Source organism: Mycteria americana, chromosome 4 (assembly GCF_035582795.1).
Source record: "Mycteria americana isolate JAX WOST 10 ecotype Jacksonville Zoo and Gardens chromosome 4, USCA_MyAme_1.0, whole genome shotgun sequence".
NCBI lineage: Eukaryota > Metazoa > Chordata > Aves > Ciconiiformes > Ciconiidae > Mycteria > Mycteria americana.
This window is the reverse complement of record NC_134368.1, coordinates 41,338,393-41,352,875: the sequence shown is the minus strand read 5'-3', so window position 1 is coordinate 41,352,875 and position 14,483 is coordinate 41,338,393. Positions and strand designations below refer to the sequence as shown.

General features: G+C 37.4%; 1 protein-coding gene across 1 annotated transcript in view; it reads right to left on the bottom strand.

The window, feature by feature from the left end:
- The window catches only part of GPM6A (glycoprotein M6A), a 213,360-nt gene that overhangs the window by 36,400 nt on the left and 162,477 nt on the right, over positions 1-14,483 (bottom strand). The window contains exon 2 of the mRNA XM_075500296.1: positions 6,669-6,861. Coding sequence (XP_075356411.1) covers positions 6,669-6,709 — 41 coding nt within the window. The 5' untranslated portion in view covers positions 6,710-6,861. The remainder of the gene's footprint in view (positions 1-6,668; positions 6,862-14,483) is intronic.

Genomic DNA, 14,483 nt, shown 5'->3' with positions numbered 1-14,483 from the left:
TGGACTGCATCTTCAGAGCTTACATCTCAAAAATACCAAGAGAGCAGATTCTCTGTAGATTTCAAAAGAGGGTTTGAATAAGGCAGTTCTCAGTCCACTGTTGTCCATTTTTCATAGTGCAAGATGATTATCAGCCTATGCAGCATACACAGTAGACACACTATTACATATCAAGCTAGGATTTCTACAATACTTAGGTGAAATAAGATTAACTGAAAATTATTTGCTGTCACAGAAAAAACTACACTTCACATGTATCAATGTAGTAATATTCAAGGATTTTAAGGATAGTTTCCAAGCATTCCATTTGCAAAATATTTTGTAATAAAATATTTTTGCTGATATTTATAGCTTTTTTCAGATACATAACTTTTTTTCAGATACTTTTAGAGGTATCAAATTGACATAATGCAAAAATAAAGTCTATTCTCTAAAACCAAACATAATTCTAAGAAAGCATGCTTTAAAATTATTTTTATATATAAAACTATCATTTTATAAGAACCTTTTAATGCTAATTTTGTAGATATGAAGCTAAAAACTTTAGATCATACTCCGTAGATCATATATTAATTTTATATATAAAGGAAAAGTAAACTATTGTTTAAATAACTATTTGGATACTATTACATAACCAGGAATATGAAAAAAATTACTTACCAAAGGCAGTATACACCTCCAAAAAGGCAGTATACATCTCAAACAAACGACTGTACAAGCCTGGACTTCAATCACAGGCAGTCTTCCTACTAGTTTGATATATGCAAACCGTGTACATCTCTACTTCTTTCCTGTCTCTTCTTCCTGTTCATAGGCTCAGATAGCCGAATTGGTGCCCAGATGAATCTTCTCCTTACAGAACCACTGGGGTCATCTGCCAGGGCTCCTTAGGATGGTTGCTGTTTCTAGACATGTTATGACACAGCCCTGCATAACTTGGCAATTGCTGGTCCTGGTACAGAGCCTTACATGTTTTGCTTCCAGTAATACAAGTAGTGTTTAAAACATAATTTAAGTTCAAATTTAAAGAATGCCAGGCTTTTGTAACAGAAAAAACATGTATAGGGAAAACCAAATTAGTACGATTGTGTACTAAGTAGATGACTAAAACAGAACCATCACATGGTCTAACGCAAATATTTATAAATATCATATTTCATATCAGCTAACATTTACTACAGGTCTCACTGTAATACCTTTCACAGTATTCCATTAATATTAGTGTAATAGTATTAATGATAACAATAATATTTTCAGTGGTACCAATATTTAACTTGTGATAGCTGCAAAGCCAACAAAACCAAAGAACAGCAGAAGATCAGAATAACATCCATTTATCTACCTCTCAAAACACTGGTTTCAAACACTAAGAGGGGAGATATAAAAGCTTCTACACATGCTCTTTTGTTTCTCCTCAAAAGAAAACAGTTGCACATACATATGTATATTACTAAATAATATACTTTTAATAAACAATGGCTATACACTGACTAACAGAAAGGTTATCAGCAAGCATCAAACAGACACAACAGCATCTGAAACACAGACTTTCACATTTTGAAAGGAAGGAAGTTTTTAGCTGTAAGAAGGTGGCTCCAGTAGAGTGTCTGTGGCACTTCCAACAGAGAAGATAGTGACAACAGATTTACAGATAGTACCTTCATTTAGTTTACTATTTGGTTTCACACCTTTAAAAGGAAGTGAATTTACAATGACCTGAATTAGCTCTGACTGTAGTAGGCAAATGTTGTTAATGTTTCTATCAGGAAGATTTCTTCATTTTCCACTCCAAGAGCGTGATTGCCTTGTTTCGTGGCCTATATATCACAACCATGTGACAGATGGCACTAACCAGCCTTGCATACTAAAGAGAAAGAACTGTGAAAAGATGCTGTTGGGAGATACACCAAAAGTACCTTGTGCTGCTGATTTCCTAAAAAACATCTTCTGCAATTTGTTCCAAACACCAGAAAAATACAAAAATCCAGGTCATACAATACATGTTTGATAATCATATATCTATTTCTGCTGACTTCGGAATCTTGTCAAAATCAGTGATTAAGTAAGCAAATCTAGTTAGACCCAGTACTTTGCAGATATAGTGTTCACTGCAGTTTATTATTAGAAGAATGACTGAATACCACATCTACCTCAAGCAGATTACTCAGTTTCAGTGAAGCCTACAGAGCTGTTAAACTGACAGTGTGGGAAATGCAAACCATTCACCTCTTAGAGTTAAAATATCATAAAGGCAGTTTTCAGGATAATTTAAACCACCATATTTATTTTCTTAGGATCCCTTTAAATCACAAGGAACTGAAATAACTACTCTACATCCACTGAAGAAATCCACGTCCCAAACAACAGCTTATGACTTCTGTACATTAGATCCCCAAACAGGCGTTTCTTCACTTGGGGGGAAAAAAAACCCAAAACAACACAGCTACCATTAGAGCAGTGATAATGTTGATAGTGAAGAAGTCTGTGACTATGGGAAATGAAGTTTCACAAAAGTGATTCAGAAAGCAATATAATTAGCAGTTAGTCCCAATGAAAAGGTCACTCATTGATAATTCCAAATGTTTTTTATAACCATCCAATTTATTAAAGGTTCATGGATTTAGAAATGACTGTGCAAAGAGAGAAGAGTCTACCTCCTTCAGCTTTGTGATTTTTGAAGATATGCTCTCTCCATAAGGAGTACCTGTCTGTACAGTATTCTCATGAATTTGAATACATTTGACTTATTTTAGTTTTCAAGAGTTTAGAGTATCTGTTTAACCTGCATCACCCTGAAGAAATTTAAGTCAGGCTGTAATCCAGTACTTTGAGACAAAATCCTTTTTTAAAAAAATCATTGTTACTTTTTAGAAACTATTGTTTTTAGAACCCTGTTACAGGCCAAATTTGGTTTTGGTTTTTCCCCCCTCAAAACAAGCAAGCAAAAGAGCATTCTTTACTGTAAACCTTTGCTATAAAAGCACTATCTCTACCCCACCTAGCTTCTCTCCAGGATGTCTCTAATATCTCAGAATTATTGACCATGATCATTCCATATTTTAACGTGGAAAGAAAATAATAAATTTGAGAAAATGTATTTAACTGCCTGGCATTTAATGAATTTTAAAACCAGCTGAAAAACTTGCTCTTTGTTTTTAAAATTATAAGTATTTACTACTTATTAGTATTTCCAAAGCAGATATGAACTGCAGCTGGTATATACTATTTGAACTCATAAGAGTCTGGGGAGCTGGAATCCAGGACCACGTGCACTCTGCAGGGCCAGCACTCAGACCACCTCTTCTGTCCCATGGGGCTGCTGCTCTTGTCTGAACCCCCAAGGGCAGAGCCCTCCTGGAGGACTTTGAGGCCTATTGCAGGTTCTTAATTAATTCAACTCTTCCTAAGCATCAGGGCACCATGTGGGACCAGGGCTCCCCATAGGGCAGCCAGGGCCCTTCCCAGCACACCACCCAGGGAGCAGGGCAGCCCCAGCCCCATGGCTGGGTGAGTCCATGGTGAGGGACTGAGAGCCCCAGGCTGGGCTGAAATGGGGTCCTGGACCATGGGCAGGTTGAGGGGAGGCCCCAGGGGGGGCCAGGCAGGGACAGTCAGGGCTGTTGGTGCCCTCAGGGACATTGACGTGGACATTTCTGAATGGCTTTGTTGGATTTAGGTACTTTGGCTTTTATTTTAGGCACTTAAAGAGTGTTTCAGATCTTGTTTACGCCCTCCTTATGCCCTACTTTCTCTACAGGGGTCTGCTGCTTCTTTTAAATTGCACTAAGTAGCTGTATTGACAAAGATAAAAGATACAGGGTGGCTTGTGAGTTGTGTTATTTGAGTTCAGAAAAAAACACAGTTGTGGGCACAGTTAAAAAAGCCCTTATCTCTTACCACCCACATAAGTAGCTCTCAGATAAGGATCGATTTTTATGCTGAATGACATTTGAAATCCACTGTTCTAATAAAAATATAGACAGAAACCAAAAGTGTGATTAAACAGAATCTACTACACTTCACTCCACTGCAGCATCTGCCTAGCATATTTATCACAGAAGGATGGACTCCAGGTAGCCTCAAACACTTCACAGCACTAGAAGCATTAAGAGCCAAAATGTCTTTAACCTTAAAAAAGTATAATTTAGTAGGGCACACTGCTAGATTTTTTTTTTTAAATGCTTATTATTTCTAATCAGAACAATAAACAACTAGGTTTTATTTCCATTTCAATATGTATAGTTTTAAGAACATAGGCATGCACTGTTTTTTTCTACTTACATATTTTTTCTTTCTGCTTTTTGGCCTTTCAAAGCAATATAATTACCACAGGGCTTTTGTACAGCCAACTGCTAATCAATAGTTGTGACAAAATATCAAGCATTTCTTCTCCCTATGAAATTATTTTAAAAAGCAGAGTAATATCTACTTAAGCAGGCAGAAAATTAACATGTGCAAATTTCTTTGAGAATCACAGTTTATTCAGTTAAAAACAATGGCTCATATGCTTTTAGTCAAAATATTTGCTCCTCCTGCCTTTAAGAGACATCTTTAAGACACATAACTTTAGAGACATCTTTCACAACTGAATAAACTGAAATTTCAATTCCAGTAGGTCTGCCAAGGAAAGAATTGGGTTTAGTATATCTTTAAATAAACAAAAAAACCAGACAAATCAAAAAGCTACTAACTAAGCCAAACAAATGCCAAGGAAAGAAAAAAAATCACCTTTACAGTTCCTTAATCATTTCCAGTGAATTATATGCATTTGAACTATGGCTCCTGACTGATATTTTCACTTATGTATTTGACAGAGGGAAGCTGGAAAACTTGCTATGAAGAGAAAGCATCGATTTGTGGCTGTTCTGCACTAATGGCTTCCTAGGGACTAATAAAATAAGTTAGAGCCTAATAAAATGACTGATCTCTCATTCAGGATAACAATGAACCTTAGCCGTCAAGTCAAGTCAGACCCATTATTCTAAATGACAAGCCAAAAAAGGCAAAGCAGAAGTCACATACTTCCCATCAACCTAATATATTATCATACAAGAACATCTAAATTTCTTGGTCCTAAGAAGAAATTTGGATATGGCATAGCAGTGACATACTTACTTGGTACAGTCTCCTTTCTGCCTACTAATTTCACAAACAATAGAGCTAATATTCACAGAGAAGCTTTGGAAAGATGTGGATAATATAGCATTATGCAAGTTAAGAGATTTAAGATTCTGTTTCTAGCTATCACGAAAATAGTGGAACCAGGTCAGATCAAATCTATACCTTGTCCTTTTTCCTATCTCAAACAATGAATATACAAAAGTAAGAGCAGGCAAGTCAATAGGACAACCCCCAGTGCTATTCTAACCTCTGGGACTTCCTGAGCTGGATAAGTCTGTATGCCAATAGAAACCACCAAGGGATTTGTTCTCCAAGATTATCCAGTCTTCCCTTGAACCCATATAAGCTTGTGGCATCCACAATATGCAACTAGCTTCACAGGTCTGCTATGCAACAATTGAAGAACCATCACTTGTTCCTTCTGAACCTGGTGCCTACTAGTTTCCTCTGATACCTCAAGCTTCTTGTACTGGAAGAGAAAGACAATCTAACCTTGTGTACCTTATTCATAACATTGTGAATTTACAGACCTCTAGCCCAACAGCTCTTAATCACCCTCTTTCTAGATTGAAGAGTCCTACTATACTTAAATTTTAAGCATATGGACTCTGTTCCATAACTCTAATCATCCTTTTTTGCCTTCTTTGGGGCACCAATATTGTACACAGTATTAATGATATGGATGAAAGATGGATTTATACAATGGCATAAGTATGTTCTCTGTTTCTCTATAATTTTCCTAGTAGTTCCTGGTACTTGGTTTGCTTTTTGACCACTGCTAAAGCACTGAGCTGCCATTATCATGGAACTATCCATCATAAGAGGTCAATGTTTTGATGGATGATCAAATCACTTAACTCCTCCAAAAAACATTCATGAAAGAAAAGGCTTACAAATTTGAGGCTAGGATTCTTCAGCTTTAGTTACAATCATTAGCAGACAGATAAGAATTTGGATTTCAAACATCTAAGAAAATCATGTTTTAAAGAGACAATAAGATTAGAAAATACATCATTTATTTTCAGGTTACAGTAAACTACTTTGTTAAATATAATTTATTTACCAAAGGGAAATTCATTTACCAAAACAAAGGCCTCCTAGAAATAGATTTTCATGAGTAGCAAAGCATGAAACCTTAAAAATAGATCAATTCTAGGAAAACCAGAGGCAATAGAGTTTTGACATTTCAAGTCTCAGGGTTCTGCACAGCTTTTCAGGTTAGGAGGGTTTTTTTACACGTTTCAGCAAAGAAATTTTCACAGGATAAAAAGGATGGAAGCAAGCATGTATGGAACAGGTTCATCAATATTATATGAAGTAATGTTTGGTAATAAATTTAATTATAAATATGGGATATTAAATAGTATTACAAATTGATTGTAAATAGTAAAAATATCAGCTCTGTCAAAACTTCATCTGCTGAGCTTATCCAAATCATTCTTTCTATGATTTTCATTACAACACATTTTCTTGAGTCAAATTTATATGCCGTGTGGAATTTTTCAGCAGTTTAAAAAGGAAACAATTAAAATAAAGTAGTAACTTACATGGTAAAGACATCAATAACATCTCCTGCAGCTCTTGTCATCTCAAAGTAGGTTTGCAGAATGTTGACGGTTCCTGAAAGTGCTTCATGTCCACAACCACAGAACAGCGCGACTCCAGCATACAGCAGGATGGTAGCAATCAAAGATGCGTAGGGAATACCTCCCAGGCATTTGATGCAACACTCAAAGCACCCTATAAGAAAAGTAAGTTGTGTGTTAATATATTATATCAAGAAAACAAAAAGAAAGCTTTTACTCTTGAGAAACACTTTTGAAAATTGAAGACTGCAGGCCAGAGACAGATTAGGTCAAGTATAACAACCCGTAATGTCAGAAAATCTGTGAAAGGACACAGGTTAATTCAACTTCTGAATTTTCTCAGTTGCTACTTGACCTATTAAATGTAGACATGCCAGCTGATTAACATGAAATATTAAACAGCTAATTCCTTGTACAGTTTCATGTTTTTATTCAGAGCAGGTTACAATGTCAATCCTAGGTTATACCTATATTCACAATTCCTGTTGCTCACCTATCAGATTACTGGAGTATCCTCAATAACAGGAAAACCACAGAAAGAGGATATGCAGTTCAATTCCTTCCATCATCATAGGTTTATTCCATTTTTTATCTGTACAGTGCTGACAACAGAATTGCTCCAGCCCACAACACCAATTCTTTGTGCATCACTCAAATACATCACAAGAATAAATGAAGACATCCACTAAAAAGGCACAGAATTAGAAACAATTACAGAAGCTGAATTTTCTCTCAATATATTTTACCCTGTGCAACGTTTCTTAAGTGAGGGCAATTGCTCTTGAGTTATACAAGACCAACCTTTTGTCCGGCCATCAGAGTGTCTAAACTGATGCCTAGTTCCACAACAAACCCTTTCCCCAGCAAGGGTGCTCAAGTTTCTGGCACTACCTTGCCTCGTTTGTCAAGTAGTTTCATGAATGCAGCATCTTGGACTCTCCCAAATCACCCCACTCCCACAATGACTTTTACATCCTGTAGAGCCCTGCCTATTGCCTTCTGGAAGGACAGAAAAGGCAGGAACCACTGGCTGAGGGAAGACATTGACTCAGTAGCCAAAAGTTTTATTTTCTCCTAAGCATTACCAGTTTATGCCACAAAGGATTTGGATAGAAAACAAGGTGAGGCCTATAAAATTTAAATGCTTATACAGACAATAGCCAATTAAAATTACTTATAAGATGTTCAACAGGTGTAGTTCAATATATTTTAACATGCTCTAAAAGCTTTAGGCTATGCTAAATCATAGGAATACCAGAGATATATTAAACAAACAAACAAAAGGCACAAAAAAGCCATTCTTTAAAGAAAGTATGTCTACTTTGCTCAAAGTACATGTAGCCTCTACACGTAATTTTGTATTTTGTTCTGTAAGTTAGTAAGTTCTTATTTCCTTTAGCCTGGGTAACCAAAGTAGTAATTTCCTCTGTCTGTGCAAACTTTCATTTTCTGATTTTAATGAAAAAGTATCAATCTGTCATATATGTACGTTTAGCAGCTATTTATACACAAAATTCTCTAAAGGGAACAGTTTAAGCCATTTTCAAATATACACACATTTTAGTTAAACAGAAACCTCTATTGATATTTTGTAAATATAGGTACTACAAAACACAGTATTTAAACTGCTGGATAATTACTGTAAGAAAAATATAAAAGAATCTGTGAAACATATACAAGACAGACAGACTTCAAAAACTGGGGTAATTCGCAACTATGTATTCTGGTTGTATAAAAATAGAAGGATATAGCTTGAGACTACTTTTGTTTAAGGACAATTACTATATCACAGCCAACTGTAAAATACCAAATGTAAAATGTACAAATTCATATATTTAAACCCCTGCCAAAGTCTTACTAAGTAACCTGTTGTACAAGTCACCCACCTCCAGCAGCCATCACACACCTGCATAGGTGTAACACCTTCCACCCTTCCAACACTTTGGTCACGGCGTTTTTTTTTTATCCTCTCTGAGCCCATACGACCCTGGTTGAAGGATATATACTTCTTGCAATTCATGTCATCCTACTGTGCTGACAGTAGGTAGCTTTCCTATTTAGCAGCACAGGGCTTTGAATGTCCAGTGATCACTTTGTGCCTTTCTTCAGTGGTTGTTAGACTATGGGGGTTTATATCCAGGAAGTCTATGGGCTTTCCATCAGTGGGAGGTCTTAGGAACAGACTAGGAAAACATATAAATGCTTTTGGAGTAACTAATTCTGCATGCAGATAAACATAGGAAATCTCTTGAAATTCCTTCAGTCCTGTTTTCTATGATTACCCTTAACCATAACTGTAGTTAATTCCTCGGTTTTTAAAAGCCTACGCAAATACTAGAAAAAGATACTTCACTGGATAATCTCCTGTCTAAAAGGCATAAAAATAAGAAATATGTATTGAAAATATATATATTGAACAAGGACTGCAGGGAAATCCATAGTTGCATGATATCACAAAATGTTATCACAAAATGTCCACTGCCATTTTCAGCACAGAATAACAGCAGAAAAAGCCTCAGGAAACTAGTAACACTGTACACCTGTCAGCATTATATGAAAAAGTAAAAAGAGGGGGAGAGATGACAGTAGAGTGATAATGGGAGTGATGTATGAGGGCCTGTAAAGTCAAAGATGAAAAAATAAGGCAGATCTAAATATTTCCAAGGACACATGGACTGTTGGGAGAGTGTTTCTTATTATTGCAAGAGCTTGGGGCAGGGAGGTGGAAGAGAAATTTTGTAAAGATTTCTTTTTTCACCTTCTGAGACAGGCAAAGTGGAAGAGAGAAAATTAAATAAATGACAACATAGGAACAAAAATAGCTAATAGTCTGAACTAGAATAAATTTCATTAAGGTCACACTCACATACAACTGCTGTATTTAATACTGTGAGTATTGTTATCTGGAAACAGCTGGCTACGCACTACCTCCTGAAGCTGCTGCACCTCACCCACTAGGTCCCGTGAGAGTTGAGCACACACTCAGATGTCACAAACTACGTCAAAATCCAGGGTCAGTAATATTTAGCTTTATTATAGTGAAACAGTGTGCATTGGGTTTGCATGGCAAGGTTTCGGTAGCAGGAGGGCTACAGGGAGAAGCTGAGAAGATGCTAGAAGCTTCCCCTATGTCCAATAGAGCCAATGCCAGCTGGCTCCAAGACAGACCCAGCACTGGCCAAGACTGAGCCCATCAGCGACAGTGGTAGTGCCTCTGGGATAACACATTTAAGAAGGGGGGAAAAAGCCTGCACAACTGTAGCAGAAGACAAGAGTGAGAATATGTGAAAGAAACAACCCTGCAGACACCAGGGCCAGTGAAGAAGGAGGGGGAGGAGGTGCTGCAGGTGCTGGAGCAGAGATTCCCCTGCAGCCCATGGTGAAGACCATGGTGAGGCAGGCTGTGCCCCTGCAGCCCATGGAGGTCCACGGTGGAGTAGATATCCACCTGCAGCCCGTGGAGGACCCCACGCCGGAGCAGGTGGATGCTGTGACCCCATGGGAAGCCCGTGCTGGAGCAGGCTCTTGTCAGGACCTGTGGACCCGTGGAGAGAGGAGCCCATGCTGAGGCAGGTTTTCTGGCAGGACTTGTGACCCTGTGGTGGACCCACACTGGAGCAGTCTGTTCTTGAAGGACTGCACCCCATAGAAAGGACCAACATTGGAGAAGTTCATGGAGGACTGTCTCCCGTGGGAGGGACCCCATGCTGGAGCAGGGGAGGAGTGTGAGGAGCCCTCCCCCTGAGGAGGAAGGAACGGCAGAGACAAGGCGTGATGAACTGACCACAGCCCCCATTCCCTGTCCCCCTGCACCGCTGAGGGGGAGGAGGTAGAGAAAATCGGGAGTGAAGTTGAGCCCGGGAAGAAGGGATGGGTGGCGGGAAGGTGTTTAAGATTTGGTTTTATTTCTCATTATCCTACTCTGATTTGATTGGTAATAAACTAAACTAATTTCCCCAAGTCGAGTCTGTCTTGCCCGTGACGGTAATTGCTGAGTGATCTCCCTGTCCTTATCTCGCCCCATGAGCCTTTTGTTATATTTTCTCTCCCCTGTCCAGCTGAGGAGGGCAGTGATAGAGCGGCTTGGTGGGCACCTGGTGTCCAGCCAGGGTCAGCCCACCACAGAGTGTAATACGGTAAAATAACATAACAGAGTAAAAACAGTATAATAAAATAATATGATAACAGATATAATAAGTTGCTATCCAATGAAAAATTTCATCAGAAACAAATCCCTTTTTTTCCCAATTTTTTCAAAATTTGAAAAATAACTGAAACAAATTTATAGTTTGTGAAGAAAAAGTGCTTCTGTTCCTCTCTCACATTAGAACTGTTCATGCTTATAAGCCTTTGAGGGAAGCTTTTAATAGTAGTATATTTTACCAATTCAAGCTTTGTCACTGATAGAAAAATTATTGGAAAAAAATTCCTCCAACCACATGAAATTTTCAAATAATCAGGTATTCTCAAGGCCTTGCTTGTTTATTCAGCTCTTCCATAGGCCTACTACCTTTCTCACTACTTCATGAGTAACTAGAGTTTTCAGTGTTGTCAAATCAACTCAAAACCAAAGAAAATCAGTGAATCAGGACTAAGATTTTAAAATGGGTATCACACATCATTCATACACCACAGAAGGTAATGTGCTATAGGTAACATTTGCTACAATTCTTTTCTTTCAGCTGTTCAGAATGTGAAAATAGCTGTTTAATAACAGAACAATAGAAATGCTATTTTAACTTGCACAATGATGTTGAACCACCGGTACAGAATGTGACTCAGCTGTGCAATGTGTGTACATGTCTGTGAGACAGGCAGTCATTCACGCTCTGAACACCGTCTTCACAAGGTAGCTAAAACATACATCCACAGAAATAATTACTAGGAAAGATAAAAAAGATTGTATGCTCCTTTGATGTTTGTTTTCATCTGCAAATACAGGTTTCGGTACTTTTCAAACAGCTCACTCTGTACAATAAGCCTGCACAATAACCTTGTGCAATATAATTCAGCATTTACTGTTCTTATTGTGCTTATGTTTATCAATATTTTCCTTCAGGTAAAAATCTAGATCTGCTGGGACCATGTATTTTTACATAAACCATAGGAAGTAATCCAAAACACTATTCTTCGGAGTTTTCAACATGAAGAACTGTCCTGTTCTTTTTTTTTATTTTATTATAAATCACTCCACAGAGAATATGTAATAATAAAATACATAGAAGATAACAAGACAAGGAATTTTATTTTACATGGATAAAATAAAACTCCAAATACTGGCTATATTCAGCTACCAAAATAGTGCACATTAACGTTACTTTACATACATCCACTTTCCAGTCAGCAAAGATCTCGTAGGCAACTACCTCTGCTCCTCTTAGTACAATTATTACTGTCTATATCAGAAATACTCTTGATATAGCTATATAAAATTCTGCTTTAAAAGGTTTGTAAAGTGTTCCTTATACAGACAAATCTGTACACACCTCTTCTAGTTTATGCTGCTTTTTGGGTGCAAGTTTTCTAACATATCTCCAAGTGCACCAGCCAAACATAAGTTGACCTTGTCTGTTTATACTATCTCTTCTCTACATTAAGGCAAAAGATTTAGATCCTGAGCAGAAGCAGAAATTGTCGTTGTGATTTACATGCTAATTATGCACACAAATTGCACCGCCACAATCATTTCTTTGTGTGTTAGTGATATGTGAATTCTTTCTCCTCAGTGCAGATCAGGACATATAACTGACAAATAAACACAACACCAATTTCTGGCCAGTGCATTTTAAAAAAAAAAAAAAAAGAGAGAGTCAGGACCTACACCTCTTGCCACATAAGTCTGTGAGAGTGAAGTTTAAACCAATGACATCAGAACGAGTCTCAGAATGCAATTATGCTACTGTGTTTTACATAAACTGTTAAGAAAACCCATCCATCCCAGATTTCTATGGAAAAATTAACATGGAGAAAATAAATAAATAAATAAAAAAACAACAAAAACCCCATAGAGAATACAGAAGGATTTTCTGGTTTTGCTTTTTTCCTCCTTTACAACTCATTTTCAGCTAGAACATCTAGGATGATTAATCACAGATAACTACATCTCCCATGAGAACAAGCACCTCTGAAGATCACATAACATTGTAATGACATTTTTTCTTAACTTGTTTTTCTTAAAGATTTTTCTATCTAATATTAGGAGACAGGACAGAATAGTCCAAGTAAAATGCAAGAGAACCACACAAACTTGAAATGGAAAACAAAATAAGAAAATCTTCTTTGCCTTCCATGCCTGGCTAGGCATGCACTTTTGCATATCTAAATTTGTACCACTTGTCACACAGCTTTCATGGCCAATCAACTCAAATACAGTTTCACAGACCATCGTGAAACATGCAGATTTAGTTCTGAATTTTATTAAGTTAGCCTTAACCTCATGAAGTCAAGTTACGGTTATGTAACATTTTAATTGATAAATACATCCATCAAAACACATAGTACGGAACAAAAAGCAACACATTTTACTCAGATCTGGTACCAAAAACCTCCCAAATTGTTCAACAGGTGGCATGACTTCCTGATCTGAAACTGTTCTCCAAGGCATCTCAGCAGAGCAACAGGCAGAAGCAATCCAACTCCCTTGATATTGCCCCAAGTACAGAAGACAGACAAGACATTTGAGATGTAGTTTAACAAAGCAGCAAATAAGGGGAAGCAACATTTGGGAATGAATCAGCAAAGATCATCCTTGTACTGTGATCTGGAAAGCCTGTTCAAGAAGCTGCATACACATCCCACAATTGCCCTCTAACTGTGTCCCAGGGTCATTCATGGGACACATCCCCACTCTGCTCCCACCCTCTACCATTATACAAGATCTACTGGAATTTAGATGAAAACTTTATCACCTTCCTACATCAAACACTAACAACTAAAGTACCTTTCTTAGTCTTGTTCAGGAGATTCCTTCTCCTTTAAATTAGCTTTCTATGAAATCTTTATTATTACAGAATTACCTATCAAGCAAGAAAAATTACTTTTACCACAAAATTAATTCTGAGATCCTGGGTGCTAGGACTACAGTGGAAAAATAAATAAATAACACAGTATTTTGATTAAACTCTTATAAGCAACATGACATGTAGAAGAGCAAGAATAATGCCCACAGAAAATCTCAAAAGGGTTTTCAGGAAAAAGGACAACTAATTGCAAGAAAATACAAAACAATTATGCAGGTATCCTCCTACACATTAAATTCTGTATCATTACTGATCTGCTTTGACTTGTTATCTTCTTAGTGTGACTGGATGTTAGCTAATCAGAAATTGGCTAATGCCAAAAATCAAAATGTTTTTCTTTAGGCCTTTACAGTCATTCTGCAGTTAATAACTGCATCAGTTGCTGCACTCAACATGGGACCAAGGCTAAGAGGAATTGTAAAAAGACTTTTGCTTATTTAGATGCAGAATTTCTCAAACTAAACTGAAATACTTACGATTGTGCATTTTCACAATTACTGTAATGCATGTTTGCTAGTAAAAATCCCACTGGCACGTGTGACAATTTTAAGCAGTGGTGATACAGCCTGGTTATGCTGGATCTAGAAGGCAGCTCCCACAAATCCACTGCTTCATCAGATAGCTGCCTTTATATTATCTTGCACAAAAAAATTCCCAGAAACCACCTTTGTGCACTGGTTAGGATAAGTTTGTTACCCAGGGGAATGATATGAATGATCAACATCTCAGCAACCTGCAACCAGAAGCCGCTCTGTAA